This window comes from Sciurus vulgaris (assembly GCF_902686455.1).
Source record: "Sciurus vulgaris genome assembly, chromosome: 12".
NCBI classification, from domain to species: Eukaryota; Metazoa; Chordata; class Mammalia; order Rodentia; family Sciuridae; genus Sciurus; species Sciurus vulgaris.
Genome location: NC_136473.1, coordinates 3,480,405 through 3,499,302, shown reverse-complemented (window position 1 = coordinate 3,499,302; position 18,898 = coordinate 3,480,405). Strand labels below are relative to the sequence as shown.

At 39.0% G+C, this 18,898-nt stretch overlaps 1 protein-coding gene across 6 annotated transcripts in view; it reads left to right on the top strand.

Moving 5' to 3' along the window:
- LYST (lysosomal trafficking regulator) overlaps positions 1-18,898 on the top strand; it is a 151,348-nt gene that overhangs the window by 109,067 nt on the left and 23,383 nt on the right. For all 6 annotated transcript variants that reach the window (XM_079106876.1, XM_079106880.1, XM_079106879.1 and 3 more), the window contains 8 exons: positions 896-951; positions 4,032-4,184; positions 6,458-6,702; positions 9,622-9,688; positions 11,110-11,266; positions 13,376-13,516; positions 14,646-14,863; positions 18,658-18,888. In XM_079106876.1, coding sequence (XP_078963002.1) covers positions 896-951; positions 4,032-4,184; positions 6,458-6,702; positions 9,622-9,688; positions 11,110-11,266; positions 13,376-13,516; positions 14,646-14,863; positions 18,658-18,888 — 1,268 coding nt within the window. The remainder of the gene's footprint in view (positions 1-895; positions 952-4,031; positions 4,185-6,457; positions 6,703-9,621; positions 9,689-11,109; positions 11,267-13,375; positions 13,517-14,645; positions 14,864-18,657; positions 18,889-18,898) is intronic.

The window sequence follows — 18,898 nt, the reverse complement described above, 5'->3', positions numbered from 1 at the left end:
TATTACTACTTTGTTCCTTTGAAGAGCCAGCTGTGTGCTGTCAGCCAGCTGTCCTCAGAGGTGGTCCTAAGTCAGCAGCAGCAGCAGTGCATGGGCACTTAGTAGAAATGCACTCCTGAATCTGACACTCTGTCAGGGTAGAGCCTGTGTTCCGATGAGCTCTCTGGGGTTTTAATGCACTCTCAAGTTTGAGAGGCACTGCTCTAGGCCAAGCTGCAGCCTCCACAGCCCAAGATGTGGAGCCCTGAACCTGCTGGGCCTGAACCCCACCATCCCAAGGATGGAGGGACCATCCTTCTCTGAGCCAGCTATGCCACTGCTTCATGCCACCCAGCACTCAAGGGTGACCAGCTTGCAGACAGCTTCCTAACATTTGGAAACATGACATAGACTTGTGTTAGCAGCAGGCAGCCTAGGATGCAGGAAAAGTTGGGGGCTATTTTGCTCTGTTGAATGTTTTAATCATCAAAACAATTAAGGATAATTATTAATCCTCTTTTGCCAGAAAATTTGGTTTACCCCTTGATTTCAATTAGTGTATGACAAAATAAAGCAAATCTGTTTGCTTGTAATGTAAGAATAATAATGGAAATAATAAATAACCAGTATTTATGTAGCACTAAGTGCCAGACAATACTGATAAGTATTTTTTTATATACTTTAATTTTCACAGTAGCTGTGAACTACAGCCCCCTGCCCCCACATACACCTTTTTTTAATAGGGAAACAAGACATATGGAGGTTCAGTGACTTGTGCACTATCTTATGGTTACGATTTTAAAAATATTTATTGAGTGCTGGAAACTGTCAAAGTCAAGCCAAAGGACCATGGAAGTACTGCTTTTAATCATTCATGATAACAGCGCATGTACATTTTTAAACTCTTACTCTGCAGGTAAATGTGGAATGTATTTTGTGGAAGACAATGCTTCTGATACAGTCGAAAGTTCGGTGAGTAGAGGCTTAAGTTTGTGCTTGAACTAAACCTAAACAGGTTTCAAAAATGTATAATCCATTAATAGAGAGCAGGCAGAACTCTTAGGGCTTCTCCATTGTCACTCTGCGTGTAGGTTGGTCTGAATGCAAACATTTTTAAAAGATCATTTTAAAACGAAGATTGTGCTAGCACCTCTGGCTTGTGCAGGCCTGAGTCTCCTGGCAGTTACTAATATGTGTCCTATTCTGAGGTGCTCCTGTTACTTCAGTTACGTCCATTCTGTCTCAGCAGTGTCCTCGGTAGCCAAAGTAACTACTCCCTGCCACTCCCAGTTTACTATCAGTTACCTTCAAAAAGAATAACTTAAGTCATCCTGACATTCACATAGCTTTTTCTTCTGGAAATACTGATATTAATTAGAAAATAATAAAAAGAACTCTTAATTCACATTTTTGTATTGTAAATCTTTTTATCCATTTGAATTACTTCATAGACCATTAAAATAGTTTTGAGATTCCCATAATAAGAGAAATAAGGTTTTTATTAAATAAGATTATGTATGGTTTAATGATGACTATATCTTTGATTTTGATGAAATTAATTAATGAAAACATCAAATTTGATTATAAAATCAATAATGTGAAAAAGTCAAGAAAATGTTTAATGTAGTCCCTAAAATTGAAAAGCATTCTTTTCTGGTTTATATAGAAATTACCAGGTGGGAGGGGTGGGGGGGAAGGAAAAAAATAATGGAATGAATCAAACATCATTACTCTATGTAAATGTATGAATATGCAAATGGTGTGCTGTTACTCCATGTACAAACAGAAACAACATGTATCCCATTTGTTTACAATAAAAATTTTTTAAAAACTGCCAAAAATAAAATAAAATAAAATATATAATTTAAAGAGAAAAAAAAAAGAAATTACCACAGGATTTGTCCCACTTAGTAAGAATACAGGTAGTCATTTTTCAAGGTGTATCTTTTTATCAACCAAGGAATTTGATAGTTCATAAATAATTTCTTCCTGTGTCCATAGATGACATTTTCTCTCTTTTAAGTTCTTTGAAAAATGCCTTTGCCTCTTGATAGCTTGAAGGATATTTCCTTCTGTGCTTTTATAGTATTATTTCATCCTATATGACATTTACTATCTTTCATTTTAAACATTTATACAGTCTTATTTCATGCAAAGCTCCTGACAAGTACCTTGCACATAGATGTTTTGTTATATATGTTGAACCAAATTATTGAAGCTAAACAAAGAGGAATTTGGTTTAAATTTGAGAATATTATACTTTCACTAAAATTTTTTGTTTTACATAATGTATTCCCTGGACCTATTCTAAAAATTATTTGGGACCCAGGAAAAAACACAGAGTACAGCAACTCAAATTTTAAAAATTTAAATAAGACTTTGAAAATAAAGATCTTGGTGCAAAATAGTAATTGCAGTTCAGTTCTAAATTTTGCTCTGAGTTTCCTGTTAGCCAACACAAAAGGAGTAGACAAACATAGCTTTCTAAAAGTGAAAATTAATGGGGGGAAACTAGGAGGCAGTTTGAGGACATAAAGTCTTAAACTTTAATTACAAACATTTTTTCATGATTTCTTCATTATAAACATTGAGTAACAATTCATGCATTCAGTTTCAATTTGTAAACTGTTATAGACTCATATTGTTTCAGCTTTTCTTGGTTTTAGACTTTGGGAGGAGACAGTAATGGTATGAGGTGTAGCACCTATGGCCCCACCTCTCATTCCAGAACCTGGGAGTTGTCTGAGCAGGCTAGGATTTGGGCCTTCCGGTGGTCACTTTTCCAGTCTCCTTCCTTCTGCTGGGCACGTGGGCAGGGTCTTTGGCTCCGATGGGTATTGCTCTGTGAGAGTACATTCAGATTTACTGCAGGGGTGCTACACTGGTTGCAGCAGTGTTCCTCAGAGACCTTGTGTGCCTCTGCAGGACGACTCTAAGCATGGGAACTGAGTTTCACAGCTCGGAGGTTTCCAGGCTGCACAGATGGGTTATTGGACTCAAATCCATGTGAGGGCATGGAGTCTGTGAATTCTCAGAGAGAGACCTTTTGTCTGTTTTCCACACACGGCTCAGACCAAGGACAGAAGCTTCCTGGTATTCTCCTGTATCGATAGGCACACTTGTTTATCTGTACTTTAACTGGGAACATATCCCATCATGAATTTTAGCCTTCTGAAAGAATCTCAGCCCAACACACTGATTCCAGGAAACACAGGCCTCATCTTTTCTATGCTATAGATGTTAATTCACTTCATTTATGGAACTGGGATTTGTGCATAGATGCATACACATGCAAACACACACATAACCAGGCAGCTGAAGTATGGCTTTTTCCTTCCTGCTTTTTTTCAAATTTCTCTTCATTTTTTACTCTGGAGATTTCATTCACCTTATTTTCTTGTAAGCTCAACCATGCATTTAAAAGATTTGCTTAGCAAAAGAAGTTAACCTGAAAAGACTGCATGTGGTATGGTTCTGACTGTATGACATTCTCCAAAAAGTGAAACAGGGAAGACATCAGTGGTTGCCAGGGTTAGGAGGGACAAATAGGTGAAGCCCACAGGGGACTTAGGGCAGTGAAACTATTCTGTATGTTTCTGTAATGGTGAATGCACGTCATTCTGCATTTGCCAAAACTCACAGAATGTATACCAAGGGTGAAGCCTCACATAAACTGAAGACTTCAGGTACAAATAATGAATCAATATTAGTTCACTAATTGTAATGAATATTCCACATGGAATGTAAGATATTAACAGCAGGGAAACTGAGTGCAAGCAGCCATGGGGCTGGGAAAAGGGGCACATGGGAACTTGGCTACTCAGTTTTCTCTAAGTCTAAAATTGACCTAAAAGAAGCCTTAAATTATTTTTTATTCATAAGTTTTATCTAGCATTTGAAGTGCTTTAGAATGGGAGAGTATTCGTCTTATCTTTCATTTTGCCACAAAAGAAAGATTTTTCATTTCACGTTGATATTTTTTTAAGATTTTTAAATTAAAATAGTAATTTATGTTTCATGTGAAGCAAATACTTCTATTTCCTTTGTCTTAGAACCTTCAGGGAGAGTTAGAACCAGCATCATTTTCCTGGACATATGAGGAAATTAAAGAAGTTCACAAGCGTTGGTGGCAACTGAGAGATAATGCTGTAGAAATCTTTTTAACAAATGGCAGGACACTTCTGTTAGCATTTGATAACACCAAGGTAAATTCAGCTTTATTAATAGATTTATACTGTTTAAGTGATCACATGACCAATATCTCTATTCATAATGATTATGTGGAAGTTTATTGTATTTGAACTTCAGCTCACTGTTCTGAAAGTCAAAAAAAATTTTTGTCTTATTTCTTGATCCTAATTAAAGTAAACCCTTGGATGTATGATGGTTCTTTTTGACCTCCAAAATTGCATTAATTTGGATTCCCCAAAATGATGGAAAGGAGTAGTTCAGCTTCCTCAGCACTGCTAGTTGTCCGTTTGTGACAAGCCTCTCTTGACCCACATCCTTCACCTACTGTTTCTCTGCGTTCCTTGTAGAGAACCCCATGGGGCACTTGCATGTGCCTGCGGCCTCCGGTCCTCCCCTGCAGAAATGCTGCAGTCACTTCCTTCTCACCACTGTGGTCAGGGTCACCAGCGCCTCCATGGTGCTAAACCCTATGCTTTTTTTTTTCTGGTCCTCATCTTACTGGGCCTGTCAGCAGCAGTTGATGAAGCTGATTGGTCCGTTCTTCTTCCTCTTTTTTTTTTTTTTTTAAGTTGTAGAGGGACACATACCTTTATTTTATTTATTTATTTTGATGTGGTGTTGAGGATCAAACCCAGGGCCTCACACGTGCCAGGCAAGTGCTCTACCACTGAGCCCCAGCCCCAGCCCTGCTCTTTTCTTAATAAAAACCTTTGCTGGGCCTCTGGGCCACTACTTTCTCTTGGTTCTCCTTTTACTTTGCCAGCCATTTCTACTCAGTCTTAATTTGAAGACTTCTGGAGGCTCACAGGGCTCATTCCTCAGGCCTCTTCTCTTTTCATCCAGTCTATGGCTTTAAAATGCCCTCTTCCTCCTGACAGTTTACGACTTGATATCAGCACCTTGGTACCTTACATCTTAAATTCAGCACGTAAATGACACACTCACATGTTAACCCCCAATGTGGCCTCTCCATTCGGAAGTTAATGATTGGCATCTCAGATGTAAAACGTAGCAAAATGAACTCCTAATCTCCCCTGCTCCACCAAGAACTTCTAGCTTCCCCCGACTGAATACATGGCAACTGTCTTTGTGATGTCCAGGCCAAAACCTTTGAGATCCTCCTAGACTTTCAGAATATGTGCAGAATTTGCTTCCTCTGCTGCCACCCTAGTTTGAGCCTCCATCCTCTCCTGCCTCAGTCATCTATAAGAGCCTCTTAACCAGCCTCCCTGCTTCCACACACACTCCACTCCAGATTGCTCTTGACACAACAGCTGGAGTGTGTGGGGTCATGCTGTTCTTCTGCTCAAAACCCTCCAGTCCCTTCCCATGTCACTTAGCCCTTACAGTAGCCTAAGGAAGTGCTGAATAATTGGGCACCTTGGTACCTCTCTGACCTCATCATCCACTGTTCTCTTCTCACCTATCTATTCCATCTATGGTGGCTTGGCAATCTTCGGACTGAAGCTACAAGTTTGGGTTGTTAAACCCTGTGGTTCTGCCTGTTCCAAAACTGCAACCACAGTTTCTCATTGTTGTCACTTTCTTTCAGTCCCATCTCTCACTCTGGCCACTTGTGGCTCTTCTTCCTGCACCTGAGCGTTCACAATAAGTATTTCAAGTGTTGTCAGCAAAAGCTTGACTTGTCTGGGTTTTCCCCCCATGTGTTACCAGCTGTCATTTAAATGGTTTAGAAGAATCAGAATACCATCTTACTGTGACAGAAATTTTGTGAATCTCTAAAACTAAGAAGAGTTCATATTTGTTTTCAATCAGTACTAGGAATCCCATTTACAAAGCTATTTCCCTTGATTCTTAAGAGATAGGCGTTTTCACTCCATATTACAGATGTAACTCAGCACCAAGTCTAAGCAGGTGCACAAACCACATCTGTTTTAGCAGGTTCCAGACTCCAGAGCAGGGCCCCCTCCTCTTCCTAATGCACCACATTGTATTTGTCCAAAAGGAAACTCTTTTTTCTTCATTTACATTTCAGCATCTTTTTGCAGGGGTCTTTTCTGCACAGGTTTTCTTAGAAGTTATGAACAGATAATTATTGGGACATCTCTCTGGCAGCAAAGCACAGTGGCCAACAGCCATGCCTCTGGAGGGAGGCTTGATCTGAACCTCAGTGCTCCACCAATTAATTTTATTGGGGAAAAAGTTTTTTCTTGGAGGACTTGGGACTGATAGCACATGTTTTTAAAGCCACGGTTCTTTGGGGGAAAAGGGTGTCAAGAGCGTAAATAATATCTAGGTCTTTTATTTTTTTCTCCTTTCCTTTTAGGTTCGTGATGACGTGTACCACAGTATACTCACAAATAACCTACCAAACCTTCTGGAATATGGCAACATTACTGCTCTGACAAACCTGTGGTATACTGGACAGATAACCAATTTTGAATATTTGACTCACTTAAACAAACATGCTGGCCGATCCTTCAATGATCTCATGCAGTACCCAGTGTTCCCGTTTATCCTTGCTGACTACGTCAGCGAGACCCTCGACCTCAGTGATCCCTCCATCTATAGGTGAGTAGAAGCATCATCCCCTTTTGGTTTCACCTATGTTATATTTATGTCACTTAAGATTTTTATTCTTAAAAAAATTCAAAGAGGCATAAAAATAAAATAACTGTATAATAAACCCCCATATTCAACAATTATGAATTAAAAACATCTTTATAATCTAGGGATTGCAAAATGGTAATGTCCTCTTCTCTCATTTGTTCTAAATTAGAAGAAATGTACAAGATAAACCTAGGATATTTTGTTGTGCCAGAGAATAAGGAAACTAATATGGTATTGTCAAAAGGACAGAGAAGCAAACTTGAGTGACTCTCACTACCAAAGATAGGACAATCTGAGAATCAGAGAACAACTGCAAGTAATTAAAATGTACTGAAGTGGAAAGATAGGTTAAGTTCCTAACTACCCAGGTTGAGATCTTTATCTTAAGTGCTTGGGTGTGGAAGTGTTTGCAACCTTTGAGATTTGGAACTATGCACATAGCCTTTACCAGTTGAGCATCCCTAATCCAAAAATCTGAAATCTGAAATGCTTCAAATCTAAGTTTTTGAGTATAGCACTTAAAATGTTTTGAATTTTGGAGCATTTCAGATTCCAGATCTTCAGATTAGGAACACTCACCTATACTTCATTAAAAGAAAGCAAAACAAACAAAACAAAATAAACCTCACTGGTCCACTAGTGATAGCTAGAGCATCGATTTCTTAGTTGGAAGTTTGAGAATTAAAGGACAAAAATTCATTATTTTTCTGTCTTTCCTGAATGGATGGTACTTTAGAATAATCAAATAGATCTGTTTATAAGACAATACTTTGTTTATTTAGCTTGAAAATTTTTTCTCTTATGTACTTTAAGGAAAGCTTCATTCCATATATTCCACTTGGTATATTAGCTATCTTAATTATAACTGCCAAAAAAAAAAAAAATGAGCCTGATTCAGGCATTTCTCAAGAAATCGGGTTCATTTAATGCATTGTCAATTTTAAAAAGATCAAATGTCATTTTTATGCACTGCTGATGACGTTTAAACATTTTGTACCTTGCTGGTATAAAGAGAAATGTTCTCTTTTAGAAGGCAGTTTGACAGTGTATATCCAGAGAACTCTTAAAATGTGCACAGTCTGTATAGGAGTTTAACTTCTAGGAATTTTTTCTCAGAAAATACTGAAGGATCTGTGCTCTACCAGAAAGACTCCCACTAGCCTTGGGTGTCATGAGATAGGAACCACATCTGCCTGGTTCATTGCTTTTGTTGGAGTCTGGTTCTGCTTGCAAAGATTTAGCCATGAGTGTAGTCCTCAAATCATTTTTTCAAAGTAGCTAAAATTCAGAAAATACCTAAATGCCCAACACTAGATTTAATTAGATTGTTACATGTTATAGCTGTTAAAACAATATCATAACCAGACACAGTGGCACACTCCTGTAATCCCAGTGACCCAAGAGGCTGAGGCAGGATGATTGCAAGTTGGAGGTCAGACTCAGCAACTTAGCAAGGCCCTAAGCAACTTAGTGAGACCCTGTCTCAAAAAAGGACTGGGGATGTAGCTCAGTGGTAAAGTGCCCCTGGGTTCAATCCCAGTACAAAAAAATAAAAATAAAATACACACACACACACACACACACATACACACACACACACACACACACACACGTATATGGCAGGAGTGTATATTATTAGCATTGAATGTTCTTTTTACTTAAAAAAGTGGTAAATATGTGTACATAGATCAAAAAAACATCTGGACAGGTATATATGAAAATAATTACTTGTAAGTTATAGTATTACAGCAGATTTTTGGTTTATTCTGTTTGCTTAATTGTCATTTCTGATTTGTCAGCCACAACAATTAATATAATTTGTGCCCCAAATTGCCTATTTATAGATTTTTTTAAAAATTACATGCCAGGATCTTAAACAAGATTTCCTCTGATTTTGAGATGTGAATTCATATCTATTCTATAAAACTGTTCTTACTTTTGACAAAGCTTTTAGAATTAGAAAAGTCTTACCAACAGAATTAGCATTTAATATTTCCAAGTTCCATGCCCCTAGGAAATAATAACTTATCAAAAAAAAAAAAAATAGCTGTTTCTGTGCCTTGTAAACAGAACTGGTTTGACCTACTGCTCTAGTTGTAGTACCAGACGTTGAAACTCTAGGTGTCCCAGCCCTGGACCAGAGCAGATGGCCCCAGTCAGCACAGCCTGTCCCTCCTCATCAGAACCCTTCCTCTATTTCCAGGACTGCACAGGGGTGCCTCTTGATTCCGTAGCATGGAAAAGTGAGGCCATGGTCCTTGCATCCTCTCAGCTCCAAGAAGGGCGGCACGTAGTGTCTGCACAGTGGGAACACCAGTGCTGACACAGTCACCCGGGTGCACGTGTGCCCGGGCTGTGCTCAGTGCAGCCCTCAACACCCAGTATTTACTGCAGTGCTCGTTCCAAATCCCGACTTGGTCAATTTCAGCATGATTGTATATTCAGTTTTTACTAACTGGGCTGATAATTACATAGCCTCTCCTCATGCTCATATTTCTGTCCAAGCATTCCTTTATTCTGCCTGACTCATCTAGAGTCTATAAAATGGGACAAGAACTTTCAGAGCTTCATAAAACCAGCTGCCATGGGCAGCATCAGTGATGGCTTGGGGGAGGCTATGGAAAAAGGGGAGCAACTCTACTTTGAGGTTACACATGAGTTAGGAATTCCAATACTGATATAGATCTGTTGAAAAATTCTACCTTAATAGTTTGAACAGCCATGGTTTTAAGTGGTGACTGTTAGTTGCAAAGCAACATGTATAAGCATAAAGTGAGGGCCGAGCATTTCACTGATCCCTTATTTACTCCCAGGATGGAGCAGCTTAGTCCTGGCATATCAAGTTGTTTCATATCTTTCCCATTATCCCGTCCTTTGCAGAAATCTCTCTAAGCCTATAGCTGTGCAGTACAAAGAAAAAGAAGACCGCTATGTGGACACATACAAGGTAGCTTTGGCTTCTGTTCATACTTTGATAAGTGAAAAATGGAGTTTTGTTTTATAGACCTGTGATTTACCTCATTTTAAATTTATAGTATTGATTTTTCTTGTTTTCATTTTCTTATGCCTTAATTGACAACCGGAAATCATATGAAATTTTCTGAAAACTCTCTCAGAGAATTAAGAAAAAGAATACCTTTATTTTGACATAAATTGAAAACTAATAATCTCTTGTTTATTCAAATACATAATCATTGTATTTCTTATAAAAATCATAAAGATTTCCAGGGACCTGCTATTCATATCCCCCAATATAATTTACATAGCAAGATTAATATATTGATTATGTATCATAACCCTTATTAGTCATTGAAAAATTATTCATTGACTTACTAAAACAGAAATTTACCGAATTTCCTATTTTAAAAGTAGAAATGAGGGCTGGGGTTATGGTTCAGTGTTAGAGTGCTTGCCTAGCATGCATGAGGCACTGGGTTTGATTCTCATCACCACATAAAAATAAAATAAAGGTATTATGTCCACCTACAACTAAAAAATAGTTTTTAAAAAAATAGAAATTAATTACCTTTTACTGTGATATTAGTATTTTTGGAATTCTATTGGAAATTGAAAAAGCTCACTTGCCACAATTACATTCTTCACAGCAGTGTCAAGATAAGAGCAACTGAAACAGTTTTCTCATATTTATACATTATTTTATATCATAGTTCCTCTAAGTGCCTGTGACTGTCACAGTTTGATTCTTCTACAGTTGAAAGTGGGGCTATCTGTGGGAATCTGAAAGGGACTCAAAGATTCACTACACCCGACTTTGTTATGGAGCCAGAGGGAACCCAGGGGAGATGCACACAGTGATAGATTTCAAGTGTTTGATTGAATTTCCTACTTTACGAGAGGAATATAGGAGTCATTAAAGATCACCACATTATTTCTTATCTCTGTGTAACTACACTGCAAAGCAGCCATAAAGTACTGTAGTAATACTGAAATGTGTGATGTCTGCATTGCTACTGCGTTTCCACTTCTGGAGAAGCATTCTCTCAGTACAAGGTGAAACTTTTAAAACGCAGGCCTCTCTAGGGAGGGGAGCAGCTCTCATTCTCTGAGTGCTTGATCGGCTTAGATGTTGGGAGCTGGTGTGCTGGGAATGAAGATGCAGGGCAGGTGGGTTTTCTGAGGAAGTAAGAACATGGGGGTGCAGGTGCTGGGGAGCTCAGGGGGTCAGGCTCAGCAGGGCATGGGCAAGACTCCTAGATACTCTAGGTGGCTCTCTGGACAGGGGCAGGTGGACAGCCATGGAGAATAGCATGAAAGGGTAACAGGGAAGGATGGAAAAGAAAGCCAGCACTTTCCCAGTATTGCCTGGAGCACATGATCATTGGTCCTCTGGGGCTTTGTTGATTTCAGTATCTGGAGGAGGAGTACCGCAAAGGAGCCAGGGAGGATGACCCCATGCCCCCCGTGCAGCCCTATCACTACGGCTCCCACTACTCCAACAGTGGCACTGTGCTCCACTTCCTGGTCAGGATGCCTCCTTTCACCAAGATGTTCTTGGCCTACCAAGGTAAGGCTGCTTTTTATAACTGCACGCAAAGTCTGTTGGGTCATCAAAACAAAGAAATCTTTTGTTTGTTTCTGACTTCTTGAGAACTTACTGAAGCTAATGAAACCACAGGAATTCTAGTCATTCCTTCACCAAAGTCTTCCTCAAAAGAGCTCTAGTATATGAAATCATCTTGCTGTTAGCTCAGGTTTAACTTCAGTTTAAAAATGTCTGCTTATAAAAATGCAGTTCACTTTTTAAAAATTGAGATATATTTTATAAACCATAAAATTTGCCCGGATTTTAAAGTGTATGCACTTCACTTTTTAAAGATTTTCAACCTTATGATTACTTTAAAACACCAGCAAATGCCATAATTTCGTTCTTCTTTGTAGCTGAGTAAAACTCCACTCTGTATATATACCACATTTTCTTTATCCATTCATCTGGGCACCTGGTTACACTGCTATAAACATTGATGTCCCATATCACCATAGTATCCTGACTTTAGTTCTTTAGGATAAATACCAAGAAGTGGCATAGCTGGGTCATTCCTAATCTTTTGAGGAAACTCCATACTACTTTCAGAGTGGTCGTACTAATTTGCAGTCCCACCAACAATGTATGTGTACCTTCTCTCCCACATCCTTGCCAGTGTTTATTGTTATTTGTGTTCTTGATTGCCATTCTAACTGGAGTGAAATGAAATCTCAGTGAATTTTGGTTTTCATTTCTCTCATTTCTAGGAATGCTGAACATTTTTTCATGTATTTTTTAGCCATCCAAAAGCTTTATACAGATTCAATGCAACCCCCATAAAAATAACAATGCTGTTCTTCAAGAACAAGAAAATTAAAAGTCCCAAAATTCATTTGGAAGAATAAAAGACCCAGAAAAGCCAGAGCAATCTTGAGCAACAAGAATGATGCAGAGGCATCACAGTACGGGACCTCACTCTAGTAACAGGAAAAGCATAGTGTTGGCATCAGAACAGCCCAGAAGACCAGTGGAATAGAATTGAAGACACAGAGACAAATCCATGTAAACACAGGCCTCTGATACTTGACAAAGGTGCCAGAAATATATGTCAGAGGAAGAATAGCCTTTTTAACAAATGGTACTGGGAAAACTGAATATCCATATATAAAAGAGTAAAACTAGATCCCTATCTTTCATCCTGCACAAAAGTCAACTCAAAGTGGATCAAAGCCAGGTGTGACGGCGAATGCCTGTAATCCCAGTGACTTGGGAGGCAGAGACAGGAGGATCGTGAGTTCAAAGCCAGCCTCAGTTCCTTAGCAAAATGCTAAGCAACTCAGTGAGACCCTGTCTCTAAATAAAATACAAAATAGGGTTGGGGATGTGGCTCAATGGTCGAGTGCCCCCAAGTTCAATCCTCAGTACCCACGCCACCCCCGAAAAAAGTGGATCAAAGACCTAAGAATTAGTCCAGAAACTCTCTCACTGCTAGAAGAAAACATAAGTTCAACACTCCACATATCAGTGCAGGCATAAAACACAAGAATTAAAACCAAGAATCAGTAATCAGGGTGACATCAATTTAAAAAGCTGCTCAGCAAAGAAATGAGAGCAGCTTCTCCTCCAACAGGGGATTAATATCCATAAAACACAAAGAACTCAAAAGACTTAATACCAAAAAACAAAATAACTCAATAAAGGAGAAAAAGAACTAAACACTTCTCAAAAGAGAAATACAAATGGCCAACAAATATATGGGAAAATCTTCAAAATCTGTGGTTTTCCATCTTTATAACTCATTCACTCAGTAAAGAAATTACTATTGTGTGTCCATTATGTGTTAGTGTGGGTGATGCCAGGCTCCTGCTTTTATGGAGCTTTTATTCTACTTGGGTAAATGATAGTAATCAATTAAATGATATAAATTTACCTAGTTGTGTATATTATAAAAGCATGATGTAGATAAAAAATAATAGAACTGGTAAAATTATTTATGGAAATGTTTATTTTCCAGGATATAGATTATCTCTTAAATTGTGAACAAACAAAATGAGCATTATTTTAATCTTTTTGAAGTAACAAAAGTCATGACAGGCTTCAAATGAAATTAAGTCTCTGTGTCTTAACTGTGTTATTTGTATTTCTTTGTAGATCAAAGTTTTGACATTCCAGACAGAACTTTTCATTCCACAAATACAACTTGGCGCCTCTCATCTTTTGAATCCATGACTGACGTGAAGGAGCTTATCCCAGAGTTCTTCTATCTTCCCGAGTTCTTAGTCAACCGTGAAGGTACAGAGCACACCATTATAACCTGTGCTTCTGTGTGTGATGTTTTCACTTTCCAGAGATTAAAATATCCACACCCTGAGCTCCGGCGCTCTGCAGGTGCTACGGCCAGGACCTCCAAAACTGGCCCTGGGTGCTCTCTAGAGCACCTGGGAGCTCACAGACAGCCCCCGCTCACCCCGTGGACTTTATGTAAGCCCTCAATTTACAGTGCACATTGTATCATTTCAAGATGCTTTCAGAATTGGTGAAGAAAGATCCTTCTCACTGTATTCATGCACAATCAAGAAGTAGACAGCAATTCAGTTGTGTAGGGATCTTACTCAGCTTTCAAAAGGTTCTTTTTAATTTTTGTTCTGTTATGTTGTTCAGTTTTTCTGTTCATAAAAATGTAGCACAAAAACATTTCTATTCAAAGGTGTTTATTTTAGGACCATTTTTTTAAATAAACATTTATAAGGATTTTTTTATTGTGCTAACAGACTAAAGGGACAGTCAGATATCAGCCCATTCATGTCCTAGAAGAATCCTGGTATTCCATATGCTGGTATTACTTCATTGGCACAGCAGTGCATAGTAGTAATGAAATCAGAACAGATATACCATGAAATTAATAGACTCTGACAGTTTATTTCTAGAATTGTGTGTACTTTTGTACTGGTTGGGTTTTTCAAAGTACAGAATACTAATATTTACTAAGTATTCTTAAATAATCTTAACTTATTAAATAAATTTATTTAAATGTTAATACCAAAAACCCAGAAATGCTTATTTGAAACTTTAGTTTGATTTTGATCAAGTTTACAGTTGACCAGATATTCCAGCACTTTTCACATCTGAAGATTTGATTAATGAGAACTTAAAATTTGCAGTCAGTGGTTTTTTACTTTTTCTTTATCCAAGTGGTACATGGATCAAATTGTCCTAAGTTTACTGAGGACAGCCTCTATGCACATAGCCCTGTCCATAAACGAGAAAGTGAGTGAGCAGTGGTGTTTGTTACTGAGAAGGTCAGCGCTCCTTGCTGGTTGGAGCACATGTCCACCGATGCCAAGAACTCCTGAGGCCTGCTGTGTGTGCTGAGGAAGCTTGCTTCAGCAAGTTGAACAGTGCTCTTAATCTTCTTGTTTAGGTTTTGATTTTGGTGTGCGCCAGAATGGTGAACGGGTTAATCACGTCAACCTTCCCCCGTGGGCTCGAAACGATCCTCGCCTTTTCATCCTCATCCACCGGCAGGCTCTGGAGTCTGACCACGTGTCCCAGAACATCTGTCACTGGATTGACTTGGTGTTCGGGTACAAGCAGAAGGGGAAGGCTTCCGTTCAAGCCATCAATGTTTTCCATCCTGCTGTAAGTGACTCTTGAAATAATCTGCACATATAAAAACCTGAGTTAGCTGGTAGGCTATTTCTTTAAAATACCCAAGTTATCAAACAGAATTGGCAATTACACTAATTTGTTATTATTGTTACCCAAGATTTTTGAGGTTTTAATATTTCATCTTTTAAAAAACATGTCTTAGGTGCCTGTTAAGGGTTCCTCAGGACCACCCCAGGTTCAGTGATTTACTAGGTTGACTTAAGGACTTATCATGCAAATCAGGTTTGTTATGGGGAAGGGTACAATGCCAAGTCAGCAAAGGGAAGAGGAACACAGGGCACAGTCTGGGGGAAACCAGCATGAACCTCCACCAGTCTCCTCTTGGAGAAGCACAAGAACACACTCGCTTCTCCAGCAGCAAGTTGTGATGCGCGCAAACATCGTCTGCCAGGAGGCTCACCAGAGACTGAGCACCAGGGTCTTTGGGGGCTGCTCACAGAGGCTCCATCTGCCTGCACAGGCTAGAGCTCCAGACTCCCAGAGAAGAGCAAGCGTTCAGCACACATAGCATTGTACAGTTCAGGCACTGTGGGCCATGCTCGTCGCTTCGGGAGTGGTGGAGGGATCTGACTGCCAAGTTCCCAGACGCCAGCCATGGGCCACCTGGCGAGCAGATCTTTCCAAGGAGAACAGTCAGCTTGCCATGTTAACTCTTTTCTGCACACTCTCCTACGTACATGCTCTGTTTGAAAACATTATTTTTCCTCATTCCAGAAACAGTGCATGTGCCTTGTTAGGAAAATTGCAAAATACAGACTAGCAAAAGGAAGAAGTTTAAAAATAAAACTTGATGTCACCATCCCAAGATAAATATGAAAACCACCTTCCAGACTTTTTCCTATACCTGCATATCATTCCAGTAGTATAATAATATTAGTATAGTTGGGGTACAATATAGTTTTTAATTAGTTACATGGTATCATTCCATGTGATTTTTAATGGCTACTTACTATTCCAAAGTATGACTGTATAGTAATTTATTGTTTCCAGTATGCTGTTGGATATTTAGTGAGAATCTGTTTAATATACCTGAGGTTATTTCTTTAATTTCCTAGAAGTATAATTGTAACACTTTTACATGCACTTTTTTATTTTGTTGAATAGACTAGCCTTTTATTTTGAAAATCTTATGTACTCAAGAAACATTTCTCTTGCTAGGCTTTGAGGTGCAGGAGGTATCAAGAATAGGTGGGGTTAGGAGGAAAGGTGGGGTCTATGGGTCTACCCTGCTGTGGAAGAGGGATTCCTCTGATGCCTGTTTAAGGAAATGTCTCCAGAAGCAGAAAGTTAAAAAAGCAAATGTTGAGGGTAACAATATTTCCTGATGCTGCCTAGGGGTCCCTCAATACAAGTCCAGAGATTAACTATTAGTTCACTGCATATGATATTTAACCTCACGACTTCCCTAACTTTAAAATCAGCAGGTGGAAGGAGACTGATCTTGGACTTCCTATCCAACTGTAATGTGCTCCATGGGTTGTGACAAATCTTCAAGTGTTTTATAACAAATACAGTTAAAATGCGCAAATACCTCTACACCTATGCTTGTTTATTAAGCCAGAGATTCATTCCAAAAAGTAGTCTAAAAATAAAATTCTCTTTAGTCCGTTTGCTCTGTATTATTATTTTGGGTACCTCCAAGGTAATATAAAATGAAATTCCTTCAGAGATTTATAGTCTGGAAGAGAGAATAAGACAGAATTATGGACTATTCCAATAGAAGATATATACTTTGGGAAAGTTTATTTTGAAAAAAGAGAATAATAATTTTATACAGAACAGTAACAGAGGGGGAAGAATACCTTTCCTTCTACTCATCCTGGGTTCATTGACCGAGACCTTTGGAATAAAAAGTTAACAAGAGAAAGGCATACAGATTTGTCTCATACAAAGTTTATGTGACATGAGAACATTAAACAAATGAAGACCCCCCAAAGTGGTTAAACCTGAGTGTTTTTATGCTGGGTTTGATAAAGAGGGAAGCATCATGGAGAAATAGGATAAAAGAAGTCTGAGCCAAGTGCAAGGAACTGGGGGACATGATGAGGCCCTTTGACTCCATCCTCTCTGTGTGCCCTCTACCCTGATTGTGGAGCCAAGGATGCTCCCCTCCTCCAGGGGAGGGAGGGCACCTCTCAAGAGAGGGGCTTCTGACCCTTCAGGGGAAGGCCAGAAAACCCTTTCTGAGTTTTATGATCAGCTCAGGGGAAGATGAGAGTCCTTCCTCCAGCTTGAAACATTCAGTGTGCCTAGGTGCTGTGTTTTGGGGTAACATGTCCTGAATCCCATTGAGCACAAAATGAAAGGTTCAGATATAATTTTTGAGCTTCATTCATGTTTGATCCTAAAATGCAACTTTTAGAGCAGTTAGGAATTTTGACATTAATCTCAGTATACTCTGTGCCTATAATCTTGCACCCACTTTTCAGTTATTCGTAAATAAAATTCACATTAAAAGTATGTGGGAAAAAACTATCTGAAGACTGAAACATGCAAGGAAGTTCTCATCTGACTAGGAGGGTTTTCACTAATTCATTGGGTCTTTAGTATTTGAAAAAGGATAGAGTTCACACTATTGTTCTAAGAACTTAATAAAATTCAGTTCATGGGGCAGTGTGGTGATTAAGTGCATAACTCTGAATTCAGAATTGAGTTCAGATCCCCACTCTGTGACTCCGCCACTTACGGGACCTTGGTAGCTTGACCTCTCTGCCTAAATGAACATTTTTGTAAAGTGTGAATAACAACACCAGTCCTTATGTGAGGAATCAAATTCCTAATAGAATAATGACAACCATACAATTAAGTGCAAATGTTGACTTTTCCCAAAGGCACAGAGAAATGCCCTTTACTTTCCTTAATTCACCATTCACTATCACTCCAGGCTCTCTTAGAAACTGATAGCACGGAATGTAAAGAAGCACAATTTTAAAGTGAATTTTAAAAGCACTCATTTGATTTTATTGAGTACCTGCAGGCAAGCAGCCCTGTGAATGGCCCTGGTTGGACAGGCATTTGCAGTAACTATTTGATCCCTGGTGCTGGGGGTAGAGAGTGAAGGCAGTAACAATAAAGATTCTTTGACGTGAAGTGTCTTTGGCATTTTATTTTGGTGCTTATGGAAATGTTATTACCCAGATGTGTAAATTGAAGTTCTGTGACTGATTTAATGCCCAAAGCTAGACTGTCCACTTGGGTATGCACAGCATATGGCAGGTCTGGTGCCAGTGGCTAGCTTCCGTGGCAAGGAGTGAATGCATAACATCTCCACATGACCCTGAAGTGCAGCCACACCAAGAAATAAATGCAAAATAGCACCCCTTTCATCAACAGGCCAGGGCTCTCACTGCTGCTCACTAGGTCCACTTGTAATTTTCACTGTTTTAACTTCAGTTTTTCCTTTTCTTATATGTTACTTTGGACAGCAACTTCTTTAGCAGTTTCATATTACATATGAAATCTTGTATGATATGCTCAAGCATTAAATTAAAATGATTTTATAAACACACCTAATTAGCATCAATCAGACAAGAGACATTGTTTTTGTTCACCCATTTAGAAACATTAATTATTCTTACTCTTATCTCAGACCATTAATAGATTGCTAACCTGACCAAAAATGTCTTAAAATCATTTGCATTTGAAATAGGAGTAAGCCATTGCCTAAAGAATAAAACCGATCGTGGTTTCCCTTTGGCATCATGCCAAGTCTTGCTTATACAATGTCTTGTGTTCTTTTGCTCTTTTGCTCTTTTGCTCTGCAGACATATTTTGGAATGGATGTCTCTGCAGTTGAAGATCCAGTTCAGAGACGAGCGCTAGAGACCATGATAAAAACCTATGGGCAGACCCCTCGTCAGCTGTTCCACACGGCCCACGCCAGCAGACCTGGAGCCAAACTCAACATTGAAGGAGAGCTCCCAGCTGCCGTGGGGCTGTTAGTGCAGTTTGCTTTCAGGGAGACCCGGGAGCAGGTCAAAGAAATTACCTGTCCGGTATGTCACT